General features: G+C 39.3%; 1 protein-coding gene across 2 annotated transcripts in view; it reads left to right on the top strand.

The window, feature by feature from the left end:
* The window catches only part of LOC111030459 (homeobox protein caupolican-like), a 67,027-nt gene extending 50,511 nt beyond the window's left edge, over positions 1–16,516 (top strand). For both annotated transcript variants that reach the window (XM_022309962.1, XM_022309963.1), the window contains exons 3-8: positions 6,799–6,911; positions 8,468–8,811; positions 11,087–11,417; positions 11,775–12,260; positions 12,418–12,533; positions 15,869–16,516. In XM_022309962.1, the coding sequence (XP_022165654.1) occupies positions 6,799–6,911; positions 8,468–8,811; positions 11,087–11,417; positions 11,775–12,260; positions 12,418–12,508 (1,365 nt within the window). In that variant the 3' untranslated portion in view covers positions 12,509–12,533; positions 15,869–16,516. The remainder of the gene's footprint in view (positions 1–6,798; positions 6,912–8,467; positions 8,812–11,086; positions 11,418–11,774; positions 12,261–12,417; positions 12,534–15,868) is intronic.
* Positions 16,517–22,728: the final 6,212 nt, after the last annotated feature.

Below are 22,728 nucleotides of genomic sequence, written 5' to 3'. Positions count from 1 at the left end.
CTCATGCGCGGCGACGACGACGACGACGACGACGACGACCATTGTGGCGGCCGTGTTTTACATAATAATATCGTATTAGACGTCGTCGGTATATTATTTCTTGTTTTACAACCGACGCTAATTGTAGACGAGTGCAAAAATAATAACAACAACATAGTGCCCCGTACGTACCTAATGAAAAAAAATGGCGGTGGAAGAACGGAGAGAAAAAAAAAACAACAAACAATAGACGCGCGCGACGGTATCTCTTGTAGTCTTGTCTGCCGAGCGGTGATTATGTTTGCTGAAAGTTTCTTCGTCGTTCCCCGTGCGGCCCGCAATGGCTACGACGACGGCGTGTAATACTGCCGCTTTAATAATATAACAACAGTGGTGTTGTATGTGTGTATAAATATAGTTGTCTGGAAAGAATTTTTTTTTTTTTTTGCTCTAAACAGTCTAAACACGTCGTCGCGCAAAACGAATTTCCATTTAAGTACTGTGTACCTATATGATAGCATGACATATTTATAATAATATATTATATACAGGTAGGTAGGTTATATTAGTACGCCGCGAAACTCGTTCCATGTCATATAGATACGTATTAGATGTATAATTGTATTATATATATCGTACAGTATCGTGTGCGGCTTATTATATTATTACTACTGATATTATTCCATACCGTCGTCGCCGTATCTTTCCAGTTGTATCCAATATAGTTTATAAAATAATGGCATACCTATACCGTTTCGTTATGCTTATACTTCTAATTATACTCATTTATATTATTACAGTCTGTTACCGATATATTATATGTGACGGCGGACACGCGCTCTTTTCAATAAGATCGCTCGTACACATCGAGTCATTTTGCAGTTTGCACTAAACACTGTAATAATATATTACTTATTAAATTATTCAAGCCTTCATTTTATTTTCGGTGCACTTTTGTTACTTGTTTTTTATATAGGTTTTTTTTATTCAATATACGTGTGTATATAAAAATATTTTCCAGGTGAAAATATATCGTGCACATAATATATTACTTTGTGGTGTACCTTTACTATTTTATTTCGTTGCCGTGTTCCAAGGTCGTTCGAGCACCCTCGACCGAAATCACGCAACTTAATAGTTAATATGCATTGCATCTATACATAATATATATATATTATATATTTTATAAATAAAAAAAAATATATGCGATAAATTACTTACACCAACAATATGCTTCAATAGAGCCGATCTTACGAACACTGCAGCAGCGTCTTATATTATGATACAAACCGCTCGCAGTGCTTTTATAATATAATATAATATGTATACATACCTATACCTATATTGATTTAATACTTGTATATTGTATATAAATGTAGGCGTTCAATTTTTTTAAGCGTAAAAGTGGATTTCGGTGGTGCTTGGAAACAGTTTTTATTTCCGCTTACATTTTCCAATCTCCCGGCGATTGATCACCCCGCGGGACAAACGCGCGGGGCCATTAACACCACGCGATAAACCACTCCACCGACAAACAGGTGCGATTTCCCAAACACAATATCGTATACCTATTTATATATATATATATATATATATATATGTATATATTATATATATTCGTGTAGCGATTTCCCCGGCGGCGGTAACGTTAAAAGCCCACCGCCGCGCATAAATTCAAAGCGTTTCTCAATATATGTATTTACAATATACACGCATGTATGTATATATATATATATACGCACAACGTCGAAATTTATAGTGAAGGACGCGAGAACGCTTTCAGAATGTCTATATACATGTATATAGTAAATACACATATACACATACATAGGTGTCTATATATAGTGTGTGTGAGAGAGAGAGAGGATAGGGTAGGTGTGTGTGTGCAGAATCCGACGTCAGTGCTCTTGGGGGACACTCAGAGATGGGGTTGAAAAAGGGGTATATGCGCACGTCGAAAAATAACGACTTGGATAAAGCTAAACCGTGTTTGGCGCGCGCGACGGGTTCTCTTTTATAGTGGCGCACGGCGTTGGACATCCGACCGAGCTTTCATCGTATATACATCGTATGATACATATATAATATTACATGTAATATTGTATATTGTTATATTTTGCGTTTAGAAGAGTGCTGCGGGCGTGCGTTTAGCGGGCTGAGTCTACTATTATTTATCCGTATACACGCCGACGTATACGTTCGGTACAAAAAATCGACAGGACTATAGATATGTGATGTAGATAATAAATAAAAAAATACTCTTCCCGGATAAATTCCATATTTATGGGAACGGGCGGACATAATTTCCCACCGGATTTCCGGCCACCACCGCTATAGTAAACGACGTGATGTTTCTGTAAGATAAACCTTGTTTCGATACATATTTTGTTGTTCTTTTTGAGTTTTGACGCGACAACGATGCGTAACGTCGTCAGTAAAATATGATGTAATGTGTTGAACGATGTTTTTCGTCGCTGTAAAGCAGTCGTTAATACCTATACAGAAGTGCCCATAATATCATAATTTCCGATGAATTAGTTGCAACTATATATGTATAGTGAGCGGGTGTTTAATACTTTGTACATTATATAATCAGTGGTTGAATGTAGTTCTTTTGGAGCGACGCAAATACGGCCAGTACAGCTTTGTTTTTAATAATACTGTTTAGAAACAGCGATTGCAATGCAATACTTTTTCTTTGAAAATAGCTAGTCCGGTTGTTTAAAGAGTAGCTCACAATGTTTAGCGACGCTATGCAGTATGTTGATTTACTTTGATTGCAGAAATGCAAGTTACATATTGGTACAGCATTGTTTCAGCATAGCAAAAGCGACACTGCCGCTTTTAAACGAATCACCACACTGAATTCTACTTTCTACTAAGATTAATAATTTTTATTGTAACTATAATAAAATATTTCTAAAATTAAATAAATTAGACTATTTCTTAATTTAACAAATGTTTAGGTACACAATATCCTGCAGATAAAATGTTGATAAACATCTCATAACTCAAATATATACTATGTAGCGTATTATGATAAGTGTTTTACATTCGCACATAAGTCTACCGATGATTGGTAGTGCATTTAAAATAAATAAATTGCATTATTAGCGATAGCGGTAGCGCCGGTAGCGCACGCCACACTATATCTAAAGTATAGAGTTGTCAAACTCCGACCACTGATAATCAAATATATGACTCTCTTCGTATAGGTATTCCATATGAATTATTATAAAATAATTAATTTTGATGATTTCTCGGGCTGTGAAGTTTTCCCTTGCGAATTATCACACAAATTGTATAGGTATTAGGTATATGTATTTGTTATGAGTTCGATAGAATATAAAATTGTACCTATACGCGCGGTACGCGAAAAAACAAAATTTGTTTTTTTTATGTACACTAAATATAAGAAGAGTGTTGTGCCGCGTATAAACGAGTTTAATGTACATTATTATTACTATTCATTTATTTCTCAAAAAAAAAAAAAAACTAAATTTGTAATGTAAATTGTCACAATTCACATACCCACATATTATAATATATAGGTACAGCTAACCTACTTAAATATTTAGCGGACGACCTATGGTCGCAGTTTGTCTTTCAATATAGTTTTTATTAGTTATAACTTATAACTTATAGAAAGCACCGGGTGAGCTGCCTTGTGTTGTGACATGTCGTGACGATTTACATATTATTATAGTGCTACGTCGATATCGCGCTCGTAAGCTATTGTCGCACGTCTCCGCGATGGCACATATAATATTATATTAAAATATGATGGATGCTACTTATTTTCGTCGAATCAATTTTTACACCCAACACTGGTCAACTGGACGTACACAAATCTTACACACCGCTCGACTATATTATAAAGATAATGTTATCGTAATATAATAATAACGCGTATACCTACTTAAAACAACAACTGTATGCATCGTCGACGTCGATAAATTTCAATATATATACACGCGGGGCTCGTAGCCGACGGGTCGTCATCCCCCTCCGCCATTATATATATATATATATACACACACACACACACACACACACATATATATATATTATATGCGTATATATACGCATCTAATAATAATAATAATATACACGCGCGCAGCTAAAACCGGGAAGCCGTGAAATTCCTCCGAGGGTGCTGCACATCGCGGCACTATATATATTTAATATTAAAAGCGTATATCCCACAGGGTGGCTTCTTAACGCCCCGCCGCCGCCGCCGCCCCCGCCGATCCCCGGGGAGCCGTATCTAACACTTAACCCCGACGCACGATAGGAAGCTTCACCGCGCCTGACCCAGCTGCTGCTGCTGCTGCTGCTTGCAGACCAAATATTTGCACACACCCACACACGCGCGCTCACACCCTCTCCGTGTCATCGTCTACATATACCGCGGTATACACCCGCCCGTTAAACCGGTTATTAAAATCGTATTACTTCATTAAACACTGTGTACAATATGTATACGTATATATATATATATACATCGCTGCAGGCTTATTGTGCGTCTTCATCCGCGAATGTGTGCGTGTGCGAGCGCGTATATACGAATTACGCGAACTTCCCTCCGATTAAATTCCAAACACGATTATATTATATTATATATATATATATATATATATTAATATTATCTATGTATAATATTTAATATAAGACGGGTCGGTCGACGGGAAAAAAAAATCGCGAAATATTATTATTGACTACGTGACTGAACGCACTCGCGCGTATCTATATATAATATAGTATTTTATATACGTATATTTATGATGTATAATGTATTATTAATATATTATGTATTGCTTACGATATTATTGTGTACACGCGCGAAAGGCTTTTGACGACGGGTCGTCGTCGTCTTGTTTTCAATAAAATATTCATCCGATTTATAAATGTTTAGCGAGCTAATATCATATTTTAATATTAATATATTATTATACGCGCCAAAGGCGACGCTCGACATTGACGTAAGACTGACATAATTGCTCATAGAGAGCACGGCAGTCCCAATACATAACCCACCTCCAAGTTACAGACATCAAAACATTCTATACACAACCATTCCTACTTTTGTGCGTGGAGTGATGTAGTGGAGATAATAGTACAATTTTTTTGGCCAACTATTTCGTCATTATATTTTGCCATTTTATTATACGCCGTTCGCCATTCATTTAAAAGACGGTATCCGCATACCTATATTATGCTTCTCGTGATGCGATTGAAGAAACAAAAAAAAAACAACGTATATAACAGGAATTCGTTAATGTTGGCGATTGTCAGTCTTGTACGGAGGACTGTACGGGGATAAAAAATCGCGAGTATATACATATATATAATATATATGGGTTCCTGCAGTATATAATAGGACAATATACAGTGCAGCGTATATTATTATTAATCGATACGAGTGGCAAGTATTCGTATAATGTCGTTATTAGTCTGCTAGTTTGTCGATTTATATGTGTGGCGTGAAATCGTTTTCCGAGATCATTCACTTTACGACCGTGTATCAAGTTACGCATCAAACGCAATAATACATCCGTATAATATATATATATAAATGTGTGTATACGTGTGTGTGCCTCAACTATTAAACGCACGATTATACCACATATCGACCATTTATCTGTGTATAATAAAAAATAAAATGTTCGACTAATATTTTAACAGCTTTGCCATAATATATTATTAATCGGGTGTATACATTTATATCGTCTCGACTGCAGCGATCAACGCGGCGTGTAAGACCATAATATATATATATATATAGATACCGGAGACACTAGAATAAGACGTGATTGATCATTATTATTATTCATGTATAGAGAATAAAGGAAAAAACAATTAGATCGGGCATCTATCTATATATAGATACGCGTATAAATTGTTATCGATGTGTATCAATTAAAAAATAAACGATCGTAAAACAAATATAAACCGTATAACTCTGTGAGCCACGACTTATGTATAATAATATATATTAATATACCTAATAATATATTATCGGACCAAGTAGGAGGCGAAACCTGTTCTGAATTCGTATAAGAACGTTTTCTGAGGTTTAGCATATTATACAATTATTATATTATTATTCTATTAAAGAAAAAAAAGTACAAACTAATTTTGAACTACGAATAACCTGTTTCTTTTTTCAATTTTGAATCCGAGCGCGTCTATACGTACGTTACAGGTAAATAGGTAATATATTATATTATTATGGATGAATTCTCGTCGGCCGGTCAGAATAAAGTTTCGACTTTGATGGTATATTATACGACATGACGTCGAATAGGTACTCGCAGCATTTAAAATAGATCGATCGTTGGATCTCCCGAAACGCCACCGCCACCGCCGCTTGTCACATACTCGGCTCGTTCCGACATATTATAGACATAAGACGACAATATAACAACAATAACAACAACAACAATAATAAAAATATAAGGACACTGCGAGCAACCGTATGACGTTGATGGGTCGGACCTCCTGGGCAAATTGTGTATACGCAAACGGGGGGGATTACCTCTCGACCAGTTTCATATACGTTATTATAAGCCGCCTTATATACGGAATCGTCGATTTATAGACCCGACCTAACCTGATTGTCGTGTCCGCGTGTTTGAAAAAACTTGCGCGCACGTTTCGTCGTCGTCGTCGTCGTCGTCGTATTATAAATAAATAAATAACTAAATATATATATATATATATTATATATATTGTCCCGCGTAAAAAGAAAAATTGCTATCGTACGTTTGACTTTTTTCATTCGCTTTATTGGTATATATTATTTTTTTATTTTTGCAGAGCAACCCGTACGGACTGAAAGACTCGACGGGCTCGTCGGACATGTGGTCCAGCGCCAGTCTGCAACCGTCCACCGGCTACTATCATTACGACTCCACTCTGGCCGCTTACGGGTGAGCAGTGTTTATTTTCATATTTTATACTGCCTACCCATTCGTCGTTTACGTAATTTAATATTTTTACTGCCGACCGTTCCTCTTTACCTATCATCAAATCTAATATCGGTGTCGAGCGTGCCGGTAGATCGTCGCATTCTGCGCGATAATAATATTATTATATGAGCGTATAATTAAAAAGCTATGGTAGTAATAATACTTTTATTGTGTGTGTACCTTCCTTGTATAGTGTTATATTATAGTAGTTACTAGTAGTTATAGTACTACTACCAATACTACTACTACTACTACTACTACTACTAGCTACTACCCAAGACAAAATGGCCGGTTGGCGATAATATCGATTACTCGGCGCCACCGCCGTCACGCACCGGTCATACCGAGGCCATATATAGAGAGAAAACACGATCGCCGCCGCGGAATTCCCGACTAAACTCAAAGGGCATTGATTTTTTTATTATTATTATATTTCTATTCCGTTTACCCGTTTTTGCGCTTTTATTTTTATTGTTTGTGTGTATGAAATAATTAAGTCGTCGGTGGCGACTTTCTTTTTACATATTATAGTAAAACCCGCAGGTGCACACAACCGATATCTATATTATTATAGTACTGCTCCACCGAGGGGGGTTGTGTTGTTTGCGAGCTTACGGAACAGTTCTGATACTCCCCCACCCCCTCCCACCGATCATTTTATATTGTTATCGTATACTATACGCATGTACCTATACAATGTTTTCTCTATATGTACGACAAACAATCCCCAGAGCTTTTGTAGTGTCCGTAAATGATCCGTCTGAACACTTACAGTGTGCTTCGGCCATTGATTCCCTGTGACGAAGACGACCTTTTGCGGGTTTCAGCAAGTCTCCTCCCCGCCCCTCGACGGTTCTAACCGCTTCTACACCTCGTACTCCGGGTTTTTCCCTCCCAGCGCGCGTCTCTGTCGGGTGCGATTATACAAATTAGGCGGCGGAGGCCTGCGTTATTATTCATATTCATAATAATATATTATTATTTAGGTACTATAATACCTATGCACAATAATGTGATATTATAATGCACGCGTGGATGACATGTTGTGACAACCCGGCGGGATACTCGCCGGACCGGGCGCCGGAGTTGGCGGAAGGGTGGTGGAGTAGGGGGGGGGGAGGGCACACAGAAAAATAATTTTATTATTCGGCTAGACGCCATAGAGACGGAGAAACAATAATGAGCGCGCGTGCGTGCGCAGACCAATATCATATGCGCCCGTCGTCGTCGTCGTCGTCGAGCATAAATTACGCGTCGTATCCGTACGCACACACGCGTGCACAAACACACACACGAGCACGCACAAACACGCGTTTACGTCCCGGCGCGGGGTCAAGCGCGTATATAGATGCATAAATCTAACCGGTATTGATCGTAAATCTTCCATGTGCGCGCGATCCACGTCCCCTCGACCGGCGGCGGCGCGTCCTCAGCCTCGTTTACGCAATGCGTCGATGTGCCTCTGTGCGTGCCTTAGTGTAATGTCTGACCGGACGTCCGTTGTTTGTTATGCGCAGGTACAGCGCGGGATACGACTTGGCGGCCAGGCGGAAGAACGCCACCCGGGAGTCGACGGCCACGCTAAAGTCGTGGCTCAACGAGCACAAGAAGAACCCGTACCCGACCAAGGGCGAGAAGATCATGCTGGCCATCATCACCAAGATGACGCTCACGCAGGTCAGCACGTGGTTCGCCAACGCCCGGAGGCGGCTGAAGAAGGAGAACAAGATGACGTGGGATCCCAAGAACAAGACGGACGACGACGACGACGACGACGCCGGGTCGTCCGACTGCGAGGACAAGGACAAGGACGACATGCTGATGGGCGACGAGAAACACTGCAACAAGGACGTCAGAAAAGGTATAACATCTTTGCCCACTTGACAGCGCGCGATTACGCGTATATAAATTATGTCACTGTTAGTGTGTATTTTTTTTTCACTCGGAAAAACGGTGCAGAACGGTGCGTAACGCATTATCGCAATTGGCCCGACCCCTCTCCGAGTGTATATGAAATCGGACGACGAGAATGACACTTGTGGAATATAATAATATCAATATGTGTGAGTGCCGAGGACCCTGCAGCGTATAACGCGTATACATATTTTATTCGACGAAAATTATATAAGAGCTTTTATACGGTCGCGCCGCTCACCCTAAACGGTTAATATGTGCTCGCGGAGAAAAGGCGTGATACAGTTATAAGGGGTGTGAGAGGAGCGTGAGAGAGAGAGATTGAGTGAGAGAGTGAGCGGCGGTCGGGCATATTATTACCATTTCGAAGCTATTAACGAAAAGTATTTTTATTTTTTTCCTATATATATATATATTATATATACATCGACAATCCCATATAATGCGGGCGCTTGAGAGGGGACCATCGCACAGTAATAATAATAATAGTAATATTCCTTATATTATTGTAATATTATTATGTGCCGTTTAAAACTGCGGCGGCGACGGGGTCGTCTCTCGCGGGAACGCCGCCCGAGCCATTTACTCGGGCGGCGGATGAATCATTGTCGCCTCCGCGGGACGTGCCCATTCGTATGGCCCTCTTGTATCATTCACACACACACACACACACACACACACACACACACACACACGTATGTGCACGTTTATAAATATACATATGTACACGTATATATATCGTATTTTATTCATGGTCGAAGTAGGTAGGTATATATATTATTATTATATAGCATTGTGCGCGTACTCGAAACGGTAGGGCTTTCGCCTTTATCTCGGCCATCTCCCGGTCACGACCAGCGCGCGCAATCCGTTTCACACCCAGAGACCGCGTGTTGGAAAAAATAAAATAAAATAAATACACACACACGCGAGCGGGTATAAGGTAATTTATTCCCGTTCCTTCTCGTATGTGTTATTATTATAAAGATGTCATGAGTCGTACACGTACCTATATGTGTGTAAGTATGCATTTATATGTATGAAGGTGCGCATAACGCCGTGTGAATCGGACGCGCGCGACTATTATAATAATAATAATAATATAATATTATGCGAGCGGCGGCTGCTGCTGTAGCTCCTGCCCGCTGCAGCGGATGCTGCTGGCCGGTCGATTCGTGAGCGCGTTTGTGCAGTTTATGTATGTTTGTGTGTACGAAATTTGCATATCCGCGCAATTACACGCTCACACGCCGTACACACAATAATATTATATATATATATATGTACATATATATGCGTCTAAACGTGTGTCTGATAATAATAATAATAATAATAATAACGTATAAACAATACACGCGAGTCGTGAAAATTCCTATTATATTATTACTATTTCGACGATATAATACCTACCATATTATTTTTATTCTCCGCGATTGTGCTATATATTTTCTATCCGGGCGGATGTATACGATTTTCTTTACGCTCACGCATATAGTACACATTGTACCATCGTCATCGTCATCATCATCATATTATATTTAGGATGGGGTGAGTATATACGTGTAGCATATTATATTATCATATTATGACAACGGTTTAATTCCGACCATACATAATCGTTAACTGTTGTACGTCTGTACTTTGTACCTACGTATAATATGTAATATTAAACGTTTGCGATATTCATAAATTGCGTGACCGTGTTACATTCGCGTCGGATTTCCCCGCAGTCTCATTGTCTCGGTCCACAGGTTCTCATCAATTTGGTTCCGGTAGGCGTACGTCATATTGTATAATTATTATAAGTCTTTGAATGTCGGATCGTGGATGTTTGGATGTTTTCTGATGGATGGAAAAGAGGCGTCAATGATCACACGAGTCGAAAAAAAACTTCCGGAAGGTTGGGCCTGCCAATGATATCTGTACCTACTATTAATTCGAGCAACCATAATATATTATTTTTTTTATTTCCCAATTTCCGCTCGGACGAGATTCAAAGTGGTTATAACTACGAGCATTGGATTTTTGGAATCGAATGCTAGAATTGGATTGAACGCAATAATAGCACTATTGGGGCACTACATCCTGTACCGTTTCCCAACTCAACCTCGCGAGATCGTGTTCCCGGCCAAACACTGGAACCCGATCTGCCGACTTTCTCTCGCATTCGCAACCGAACGAAATGATCATTACTTGTTTGTTTTTTGCATGTGCGATATCAGATAGTCACGGGGATCACATGATGGGCCAAGGCGTCATGTCAGACGGCGACGACGATCGCAAGCCGATGCTCCAACACCTGTACCACCCCGACCAGATGCACCACATGAAGGTGCACCACCATCACGTCATGCAGGACGATCACCATCAGGACTGCGGTATACCGTTGCCGCCCACCAAGCCGAAAATATGGTCGCTGGCCGACACCGCCGCGTCCAAGACCCCGCCGCCCGGCCACCAGTGGCCAAACGTCATCAGTCCGAGTCTGGCGTCACCCGGTTTCACCATGCCCAACACCTCGTCGCTGTCGCCTTCTGGGTCGTCTTACTCCAGGTGAGCTAGACGCGATATTGGTCCACAACGACACGTGTCAGGTCTCGACCACTCAAAAACATCCAAAACTAGAATTTTTTCATATACGTTACTTGAAAATTAGTAAAAAGCTCTCGATACTGTAAACAACTCAATACAACTTGAAAAATACATAAGTCACATTTTATTCCGCTCGAAGTTCGAGTTATCATGATGATGTGTTTCACGCAGTAATTCAAAAAAAAATATGCACACATAATATTACACTTTTGGGTTCCCCCTTTTTTATACTTAGTCGACCGAATCGAAACCGCTTGCAGATAATATTCCATCGAAATCAATATTTTTCAACCCTTTTACCCGTATTTCTGTGCACAGGTACGGCGCCAACGGGTTTTACGGCAGTGGTTACAATGGCGGCAACAGCAATTCGTCGTCGTCGTCAGCCCAGCAAATGGCCGGATATCCGGACGTGCAGACCGACACGCCACCGCAGACCCCGCCCAACATGAAGTTACCGCTGTCCGCCTCTTCCGGTCAACAGCAACAACAGCAGTTTGGCGGCCATCAGGGCACTTACAACGGGTACCATCACCAGCAACAACAGCAGCACCAGCAACAGCAGCACAACGCTTATCACCACCGGCAACACGTCACGCCGCTCCAGCAGCAACAGCAGCACGATGCCGTCAGGTCGGCCCAAGAAGTACAGCAGCAACAGCAACAACAGCAATACCATCAACAGCACGTTGCGCTCAACCATCACAACAACAACAACAACAATTCAAACACTAACAACAACAACCATCAGATGGGGGTCGTGGCCAACGACGCGAGTACGGCGTTCAAACCGTTTTACAAGACGTGAGTGACCCGTGTATAAAATATCACGATTTATTATAATATTATCAGCTGGTGATCGCTGGTCGACGGGTCGCCGCCGGAATCGGTGAATCGATTTTAACGCCACGACAAAAACAATAAAGTAATATTATATTATAAGTTGGCGTGCATTTTACAGGCCTTCGCAACAGCCGCATCAACAGCCGCATCAGCAACAGCACCAGCAACAGCAGCTCAGACAGATGAACGGTTACGTGTCGCCCGTGTAATTTGAGCGGCAGATTTTCATTTCGGGTACGTTACAGTACGCGATCTATGCGCGTTTTACTGCTGTGGAAAGTGGAAAAAGCGAATAACAATTATTATAATTAATATTGCGGTGAACGTATGTAGACTTTTAGGCACAGCCCGACGAGTATATACTGTGATAATATAATATTATTTGTATTTACTTTAGTATATTATATATACTGAAAATCCGCCGGACGATAGACACACGATTTCTTGTCGCTTCGATACAAAAAAAATTGTTTTATTCGGTTCGAGGTATTTTTAATATCGTTACATGTTATGCATAATCACCGTTATTTACGGCAATTATATTTCGGATTTCTCAATGACACTTTAAATATATATTTATTCAATATCTGATAGGTATGTGTTCTAGATCGGTATTCTTAGAAAATTATTGAATACCCTCTAAAAATTATTTTTATCGAAACGAAAGTGTTATGAAAACAAAAAGTATTTACCTATAAACCGTTGTTGTACAAAGTATTCAAACATAAAAACATAAAAACACGAGACCAAATAAATAAACGTCGCGTAAATGGATCAGTCGGTCGGTGTTATTGCCATCATGTACCCATATTGTTTACGAGCACCTGCAGCTCGGGTCCCGCGGTGTGTGATATCTCCATTTATGATACAAATCATCTACATTCGGATGATACACCATAACATGGCGTGTACTGTGTATACGCTCGCCGTATAAACAATAATATTGCCTGTGCCATTATAATCCGCGGACAGGAGTGCGGCGGTATAAAATTATATTGTATAGAATGTAATGTAGAACGAGCTCGGGAAGTCGTGGTGGCGGTTTGTGGGCAGGAGTGGGGTGAGGTGCAGTGACGCCGCCGGAGGAGGAGTACTGTGTGTGTGTGTGTGTGTGTGTGTGTGTGTGTGTACAATAATATATGATATACCTACAAGATATAAAAACACGGTCGGTCCGTATGAGAGGGGAAGGCGAATCGGGTGGGTAACAGAGTGGTATCGAGCTGCTGCTGCAAGTGTTGACACTGACAGATGAGCAGAGATTAAGATCGGTGAATGGGTTAGCTCCGTCTGCGTTTCTGTCCGTCCGTCTGCGTTCGTGTGTGTGTGTGTGTGTGTGTGTGTGTGTGTGTGTGTGTGTGTGTGTGTGTGTGTGTGTGTGTGCGCGTGTTTGTACACACAGAGAGGTACCCGAACTGCCTATATTATGCATTAGGCATAAGTATGTACGTATGTATACGAATACGCGCGCGCGTCAGACTGCACATTATAAATGCATTTAAATGCACACACACGGGTACACGCACACTCCCGAGATATAAACAGTCTACTCGATTACCTCACGCCCCGTCGACGTTCAGGTATTTCCGTGCGTATTACGACAGTAGGCATGCCCATTGGCTATATCGCGCGCACCCCCCCGAGCCATCATTATCGTTGTACGCAGACCGCTAAGGCGCTAAATTGTCGGCGTTACCGCATTTCGACTTCTCAATAGCAGTCCGTCGTAAACGCTCGTAACCGTTCCTAATGGGCAGGTATGGGTAGGTGGATAGGTATCCCATTTCCGTGTCACGAAATTTCGGCCGTGTCTTATGACGGCGGGTAACAATAGTTCGGTTAAGCGGCACACCGTGGGGCCGGCCCTGTGTGGATTTTATACGGTGCTCGACAATTTCTCTTTTTCAATATTTTACGCCCGAAAGTTGACGCATCTATTACCCCTGCACTCATTATTATTGTATTGAAATGTGCGTTGAACTCGCCTAAATAATTGATTGAAACTGTACGGCGGACTGCCAGTATTGTACATTAATATTGGCACTTCAATTTTCTGCGAACATAATATTATTATGCTTACAATGGTGTCATTAGCAATTCCTGTTTTATAAGTAAACAATAATAGTCGTGTGTATAATAACTTTTTACGAAACATCAATATGAAAACAACGAAAAACTGAATAGGTAGGCACAACTGAATCTGTTTAGGACCTTCTCGTAAATCATAATTTAATGTTTTTGTACATTTCGACATCAGTTGCCCTATACTTATCACACTTATCATTCTCAGCGATGTTTAGTTTTACGGATTTTATATTATGTACAAAAAATCATCTTGCGCTGACAAATAGCAGATCTGTTCACCGTGGACGTTTTTACATTTCGGCTCTTCTAATGCCGGTAGTTCGTCGCAGAGACTACGGACAAAATATGTCCCAGATGACCTACCAAGCGCCGGACAGTATATAGGTACACCCATATGTCTGAGAGATATTCTCGTGACGTGATGTGCTTACGCGTAGTACAACAAGTCTATACAAGTCGGCTGGGAATACGAAAATATTCTCGTCGGACTCGCCGTATGTATAGGCGTCTCGTTTTCGTCCGACACCGTAACACTGTCTTGTCGGCTAACTGACGTCGTATTTAGCGTTTTTTTTTCACCCCGCCGACGCGGCAGCTGTACGCCGTCGCGAGTAGCCCGTGCGACTTTGGCTCGAGGTGCTCAGCTGTTAAAACTATGGACCGAAAGTTTTGCGGGGGCTAGAAAAAAAAAAAAGAAACGTTTCGGCTGCGAAGCCAGTCGATCTCTTTTCGATATTTTGTTCCGAGTTCCCACTGCTTTTCGCCCGTACGCGACACAGATGCGTCCGTTTCACATGGCATCGGGTCCGGTCTCGTATATGCCAACACGTGTATACCGTATATTTTGATACGCGACGTAACACACGCGCATTATCGTATTATTATTATTATTATTATTGAAATACACTTACAATACGCCCCGCGATTATATAATATTATAATGTAGGCTAGGTGTGACCACTCGCGGTGCGACTGCATTGTATACAGGTGCCCAACAATAATGGTATGATGTAAGAATCGTACGCCATTTATATTATATTAAATTGTCCGCTCCACCACCTGCGCCGACCGGGCCCCGGCGGTGATGATTTCTCTCGGCGACAAATGCACCCGAAAGCGCATTGCAGCCCCGCACCACACGGTATAGACCTATATTGTCCTTGTGTATATTTTTTTTATTTTTTATATATTATAGGTAGGTGCGTATATTCTATGCTGTGTGGCGAGAAGAAATGATATTGTTTATTATAATATATAATATACTTGTCCGCGGTTGAGTCGAGGGGAGGGGATGGTCGCAGTTATGGGGTATTAAGATTTATTACATTCGCGGTCGAAATGTATATATATATATGTATGTTACACTGTATGGGTATATACGCTTCGCCCCGCCGCAATATGACGTATTAATAATTTTTTTTTTCCCGATGTTATCGTTTGACGGCTGCAGATTTATTATATTTTTTGCAATTTTTAATTTTCAGGACGTTCGGACGACTGAACCTCCAGACGCTCGCTGCTCGGTCGATCGTTCGCCAACACTGAAAACGGAAATTCTTCGACTACTCTATACATATTATATTTATATTACTGTACTGGTCGCCGCTGCAGCCGCCGGTCGCCTTACTGCATATTATATACACACATTATACATAATATTTTATTATATTGGATATGATATTATAAACGACTCCGCGCGGGAATTAAAAGAGAATAATAATTTTAACCGTTCTAAGTTTCTAACATTCTTCTGTAGATTTGTAAAAGCTAACATATACTATTATTATTATTATTATTATTATTATCATCATATTATTATCATTATTATTATTTTTACCTATAGATAAATTATCGGTATTGTATATTGTTAAAAAATTATATAATATGTTTGTGTTCTCAGAATAAATATATATTCTATTAGCCCCTCGTACGCATCATAATGTATACAATAATGTAATGTATATGGGATGTAAATAAGTTGGATTGCTCTACACGGCATTTATGTATCGAAAAAAAATTATGTTATCTATTATAAATAATTTGTAAATATGAATTTATATTTTAAAAATCGATTTGGAGTGCAATTTGGGGATAAGAATAAAAAGTATATGATATGTCTATATTATTAGTTATGGATTTTCGTTGTTTATTTAATTAGTTTTTTTTTTTTATATATATAATATTATTATTATTATTATTATTATTATTATTATTATTATTATTTACTGTGTACAAAAAACAAAAAAAAACGAAATAGAAATCGATTAATTTTCTCTCTGAAAAAAATGTATTGTTCGTGTATATACCATATTGTACCTATAAATACTTTTACATTATACATATATTATTACACTACTTGGTCGTCTTACGCGATTTGACAAAGTCTCTCCTCAATCGCAGTTATTTCATCGCCATCGGCGCATACACATCGTTACATAAAAAAAACCAAAAAATTCTCAATCTTATTATATACTAGAATTGAATCTCGTCTAATTACGATATTTTAAAAATCCGGACCGATATTTTAGGAATGGGGTGCTAAATTTTAGGTAGACAATATACTCAAGGGCGTTTTTCTACGGTCAACTGTTTCGATTTGTTCCGACGGTTTGGGTTTATGAGAGTCGTATCGTAACCGGAACCGAAATCAAACAAAACAAAAAATCGTACGCCTAGGTTGTGCTCTATATAATGTTGTCCTGGCAGAGGATCCGAAATTAACGATTATACAGAGTATATAGGGTCGAAAATAGTCAAATACGAAACCCCGCGCGCACTCGGTATATAGAGGAGAAATTTGGGACGCACTTTGTTCACGAAAAGGTCGAGAGGGTATATTATATTATCACCGCGAGTGGCGCAGTGGCCACGGCCAAAAGGATTTATGTCCGTGCCCGAATGTCGGGTGTATATACACCGTCGCGGATCATCGGGCGACAGGATTCGGCTCAGCGGGTGTGTGTGTGTGAGTCGACTACGACGATGACTATAGAGTCACCCTCGACGGGGAGCCTGCACCGACCACTGTGTATGCGACCGGAGTCGTGTAAGACGACACGACGATAGTAATAATAATATGTACAAAAACGAGCGTCGTGAGGAGGTCGGGCGGGAGCGGAGAGAAATAAGACGTGTAAGACAATTCTTGGGATTCACATTGAATTAGGTAGATATTATACGGTTATCATTGTAATGCGCGCGGTGTTTCCGTGATGGCGCGCGCAGACGAGACTCGCGGACCAGCAAACGGAAGCCGGAGTGGGCACCTACCGCGTGTAGGTTAAGCCGGGTTTATACCGCTCGCGGTTGCCCGGCACATATACTGCAGTCGTCTTCGCCGAGCGATATAATATATTTTTATACACGAACAGTGCTGCGAGCACGGGAATTCGGAGATTCGGGGGTTTTCGCCGGGAGCGCGTGGCGATTTACAATTATTTATGTGGGTACGCTCGGTTTCGGGGGTCGGATGAATTCGTCGTGGGGTGCAGCCGTCGAGGGTGTTCGGGGAAAAGGGTGATGTCCCGCAGAAATTCCGTCCGACGCCGCCAGCCGTTTTGGGCGTCCGGCTAAAATTGTTGTCCACACTTTGCCTACACTTCAGTCACCCTTCAATTGTGTATTACGACGACGACGTCATGATTATCGCGTGTCGAGGAGTATTATTAATTTTGTAACGCACGCAGACGGATTATAATTTTTTTATACATATTTCAATATTTTACTGTCAAAAACGCTAGCCCGTCACTTTATATCATAATAATATACATTCGTTTGCATTGTAATTTATAATAATTAATACGAGCATCGAAACCAGTGGTTTTATTTATTTCATTTTTTTATCCTGTAACATTCGTTTCGGTGTTCCGTCGAAAAACTAGTATTTTAGTAGGTTTTTTTTGTCGGGTTGTTTTCGGACTCCTCTGCCCCCGCCCAGTTTCTTTTATTAATATTTTATTGCGTTCTGCACGATATATTACGCGTATGCCTACGATGTGCAGGTATAGGCATCACGCAGGCACAAGTACTATAAAACTGTCGATGTGTATACGAATCGCATACGTGTGTGCGTGTTTTTTAATTACCGTTTTTTACTGTCGCGTCTTATTCATAACATGATATTAATGTATACAATTGGTAGGTTCTTCGTGTACGTAAACATCTGTAAATACATAAATATATATATATATATTTTTTTTTTTTTTGCTCGATTATTTTATCGAAAATATAATAACCATATGAATTATGATGGCGATACGATCCATTATGTATTGAATGTCGATAGACGTTTCGTCGCGTGCAGTCTGTGTGTAACATTGAATTGTACGTAATTGTAAGCCGTTCGGATAAAACAATAATATCACTAAAAGTCGAAATATTTCAAAACGCGATGGTTTTCCACGAGAAAATCGTGTATGCCTGCCTGGCGACCTACCTACCCTTAGGTACAGCGCGCATTACTATTGCTCGCTTAGACATCATATTATTATCATGTGATAAATTATAATTTCGTTCGATGTCGATATTTGTCCACCATTTATGGCCATCCGACGGGTTCAGAGAAATCGTCTCGCGTGGAATATTGCCACTGTCCACTCGGTGTTTCTTAACCTGCATGTGTTCCGCGGCACACTATAGGGTCGAGACTTTCGTTATCAGACCTTACTCCGGATATTGATAGAAAATGCATCCACACTCGAGCTCAACCATCCCATTAATATTCGTGCACTAATTGTATTATTAATTTTTTTCCTGTTATTACAATCTCATATAAATATTATGTTACTACTTCTGAGTATAATTTAAATTCTAAATTAATTACTTGATTACATTTTGCTGTGTTCAGTATTTTAATGCATTGCAAATGTTGCCGCTTATCGCTCTGTCTTATGTACACTACTTTTCAAATGCCGTGCATATCTTCCCTCTGCAAATACATTGTTTTACTGCCCCTCAAACTTAATGGCTGCTGAAAAATATTTGCGATTGCTGTCCCATCTCGCTTCGAATTTTCTCCACTCGCACAGTACAAATATATTATAATCGACCGGCGCAAATCCAGTGACAATATTATAAATATATTTAAAAACGTACATCGTATGATCCTACTCGTTTGTTGTCCTCGCACATATATAATACCTAAACCGAAACGGTCTTGGCCTGCACATTATGCGACACACATTCATCGCGTACACCCATAAGCGTGCCCACTCGTGCAATAGCTCCGGGAGGGCCGGCCGAACTGTAGGGTCACCAGCCCTATATATAGTTTGAGAGTTAAACCACATTTTTTTTTTGCCAGACGATTTCTAATAAAATGCGAAGCCCCAAATCCACGTAATATTTCGACATCATATTTTAAGCAAAAGTGATGTTTATTTTTTTTTATTCGACAAAGTTAAACATCATAAAATCAAATGAAAAATAGTTTTTTAAGTATGCGCGTTGTTTATAAATAATGATATTATGATATTGAAGTCAATAGTGGTTGGCGGCGATTAAGGGCCTACAATCTTAAATTGGATTGCACTTACAAGTCAGTAAATATGCAGGAAGCAGCGGGGTAGTGGGTATAATATACTCAAATAAAAATTTTATATTACCCACCTATATTGTATAATAGTAATGAACCAATGAAATATACCTCTAATATTAATGCATCACAATTTTCATAATTATTTAATTATACGATTATGTAATATCCATTATGCATTAAGATTATGTGTTAAGAACAAATCCCGTTGGCTGTTTTTGTGGACTTGAAATTCTCAACTCCTATCTTTCCACACATCAAGGGGTGTCGCGGTTAGCTAATAATACCGCGACGAGCATTGTATTACTATTATTATTATCATGTTTGGTAGCGGTACGTGTAGGATATCTTGCATTATTGTACCATAATATAATAATAATAATAATAATAATAAAAAAAAAAATAATAATAAAAAAAAAAATAATAATAATAATAATACAAGTGTACTATTAAGACGCTGCCCGCGTGTAGTGCGATACCTATATATCATGTAATGTACAATAATGAAATCCTCCGGAGGACCAGTGAAATTATATCATTTCGGATAACGACGATGGTGATTATATATACCTATTATGCGGTGTACTTACGGCGCGGAAGCGGCGATAAACAGATGATGACTTAATTATCGAACGCGCATAATATAATATGTAATTTATAAATACGAAAAAAAAAGTTAGGGTTTTTAGAAACCTCTTCGTCCAAACGCACTGCGCCGTATAGTTATAAGTGCCCCCATCATACGTATCTCGGGTACTTACGTGTTTATTTCATACACACACGTACGCATAGTAATAATAATAATAATAATGTTATGACATCGCTCGGTAAATACGACTGTCGGCATAGGTATACCTGTGTAGGTAGGTAGGTATACGGTTACTGCAGCGTATTAAATACCCGCCCGGGGGAGTAAAACGCATCATGCCAGTGCACCTACCTGTGGGAGTATGTACAGGTTGCATCTCTGCCGTTGAAATTATACGCTCTGTATGTTTGAGCCCTTTTCACCCAAAATACATATTAATATCGTTCCACGCAAGTCGTAATCGTTGGTGTCAATGTGTTTTTGCACATTATAGGAACCCAAATTCCTACAGAGGCGACCTCCGCGATTGTGAACCAGAGTTTGAAGAAAATCTTAAATTTTTCCAAAATCGTTGAAATCCCTCGAAGTGCCTGTACCGATACTATCCGATATTGTCTATCACAAAATACACATAATATATTATAGAAGTCGATATTTTGTCAGTTTTTTTTTCTATCATATTTAATATTTAACTATTATGTTATTATACGACTATGAAGACATTATTTAAACCTGTATATATAAATAATACTTTTCTCTTAAGTTCTTTTACGAAAAACGTGTTGGTTAACTGTAATTTTGTTTTTCTATAAAAAAAACTCGCGTAGAGACAAAATAAGGATATTATATAAAAAGGTAAAAATCTACTTCGACACGTTAAACAGATTTTACAAAATTTCGGGATACCTGCTTTAATCGCATCCGTTTCAAATGCAAATATTATCTTACTAACTAAGTAACTAACTATTGAAAAATGTCACAAAAGATATATTTTTTTTTTAATATTAATAATTTCTAATTTCTGTAATTAACAACCAACAAGTATTGTCATGTTTATACATGTTATGTAATACGACCTACTAAATAAAACAAGTTGAGATGCTTAACACAAAGTTTCATCAAACGGACGTGCTTGCATACATTTATTAACTGCTGCACCAGGTGAATCTGAGTGCTTTGAAAATGCATTTTCACGGGGCCCAAATAAAAATTCCTGGCTTCGGAATTACTTGCCGGAATTCTCAAAAGAATATTTACTATTTTATACTCCGCCTTATATATTAGCTATAACTTCACCCCAGACCTAAACACGCACAATATACAACGTGTAACTATTTACGACGATGATGCATGAGCCATACAGAGATCGTTATAAGGATCTGGTCCGAACTCGGGAGAACAAACGAGTTTATATAGATCATAAAGCGGTCACCGAATCGTTTAGTCGGGTTTTTTTTTCATTCTTATATTATTATATCATCGTCCTTTTTTTCTTTATTCTACCATTACTATATATATATATATATACCTACTGACTATATATATTATTACTACTGTATATGACCATTGTGACGTGCTCACACATTATTATATTATTATACAGGTACCTATATACATAACATAATTATATATGTGTAATAGTCTATAGCGCCAACAGCAGCAGGCTTTATATACGCTCAATACGCAGCTATTATAATAATATACATGAGCGAGTACATTAATGGGAACGCTTTAAATAGAAGTAGCAATATGTACGAACATGATTTATATATATATATTAAAGTGATCCGTTATAGGTAGTAGGTACTTACAAGAGTCGGTATCGTAGCCTCTCGGTCGGCAAAGCGTATGATTTTGCGAAATAAAAGAAAAATTGTATATTTTATTACACATTATTTTTGTCGCAGGAATTTTGTATTCGTTTTTAATGACTAGTTACGACCCTTGTGAACTTTGCAGGCGGCGTAACATTAGCAGACATCGATCCAATCAATCCAACAATCCACCAACACCTTTGTTGGATCGATTTGACCGATGTCTGCTAATGTTACGCAGCCTGCAAGTTCGCGGCGGTTGTTGACATATTATCCGGACGTGTAACATTTACTCGACGGGTATAGATTTCGAAAAGGTCTGGTCCATAATAATCAATGTGAAGCTAAATATGAATGGGTTTAAAAAACATAGAAAAAGTAGTTGAGTGCATATTTTATATTTTTTCA

The sequence above is a fragment of the Myzus persicae genome, unplaced genomic scaffold (genome assembly GCF_001856785.1).
Source record: "Myzus persicae strain clone G006 unplaced genomic scaffold, MPER_G0061.0, whole genome shotgun sequence".
Classification (NCBI taxonomy): domain Eukaryota; kingdom Metazoa; phylum Arthropoda; class Insecta; order Hemiptera; family Aphididae; genus Myzus; species Myzus persicae.
Note: the sequence above shows the minus strand (reverse complement) of the source record. Positions and strands in the feature narration are given on the sequence as shown.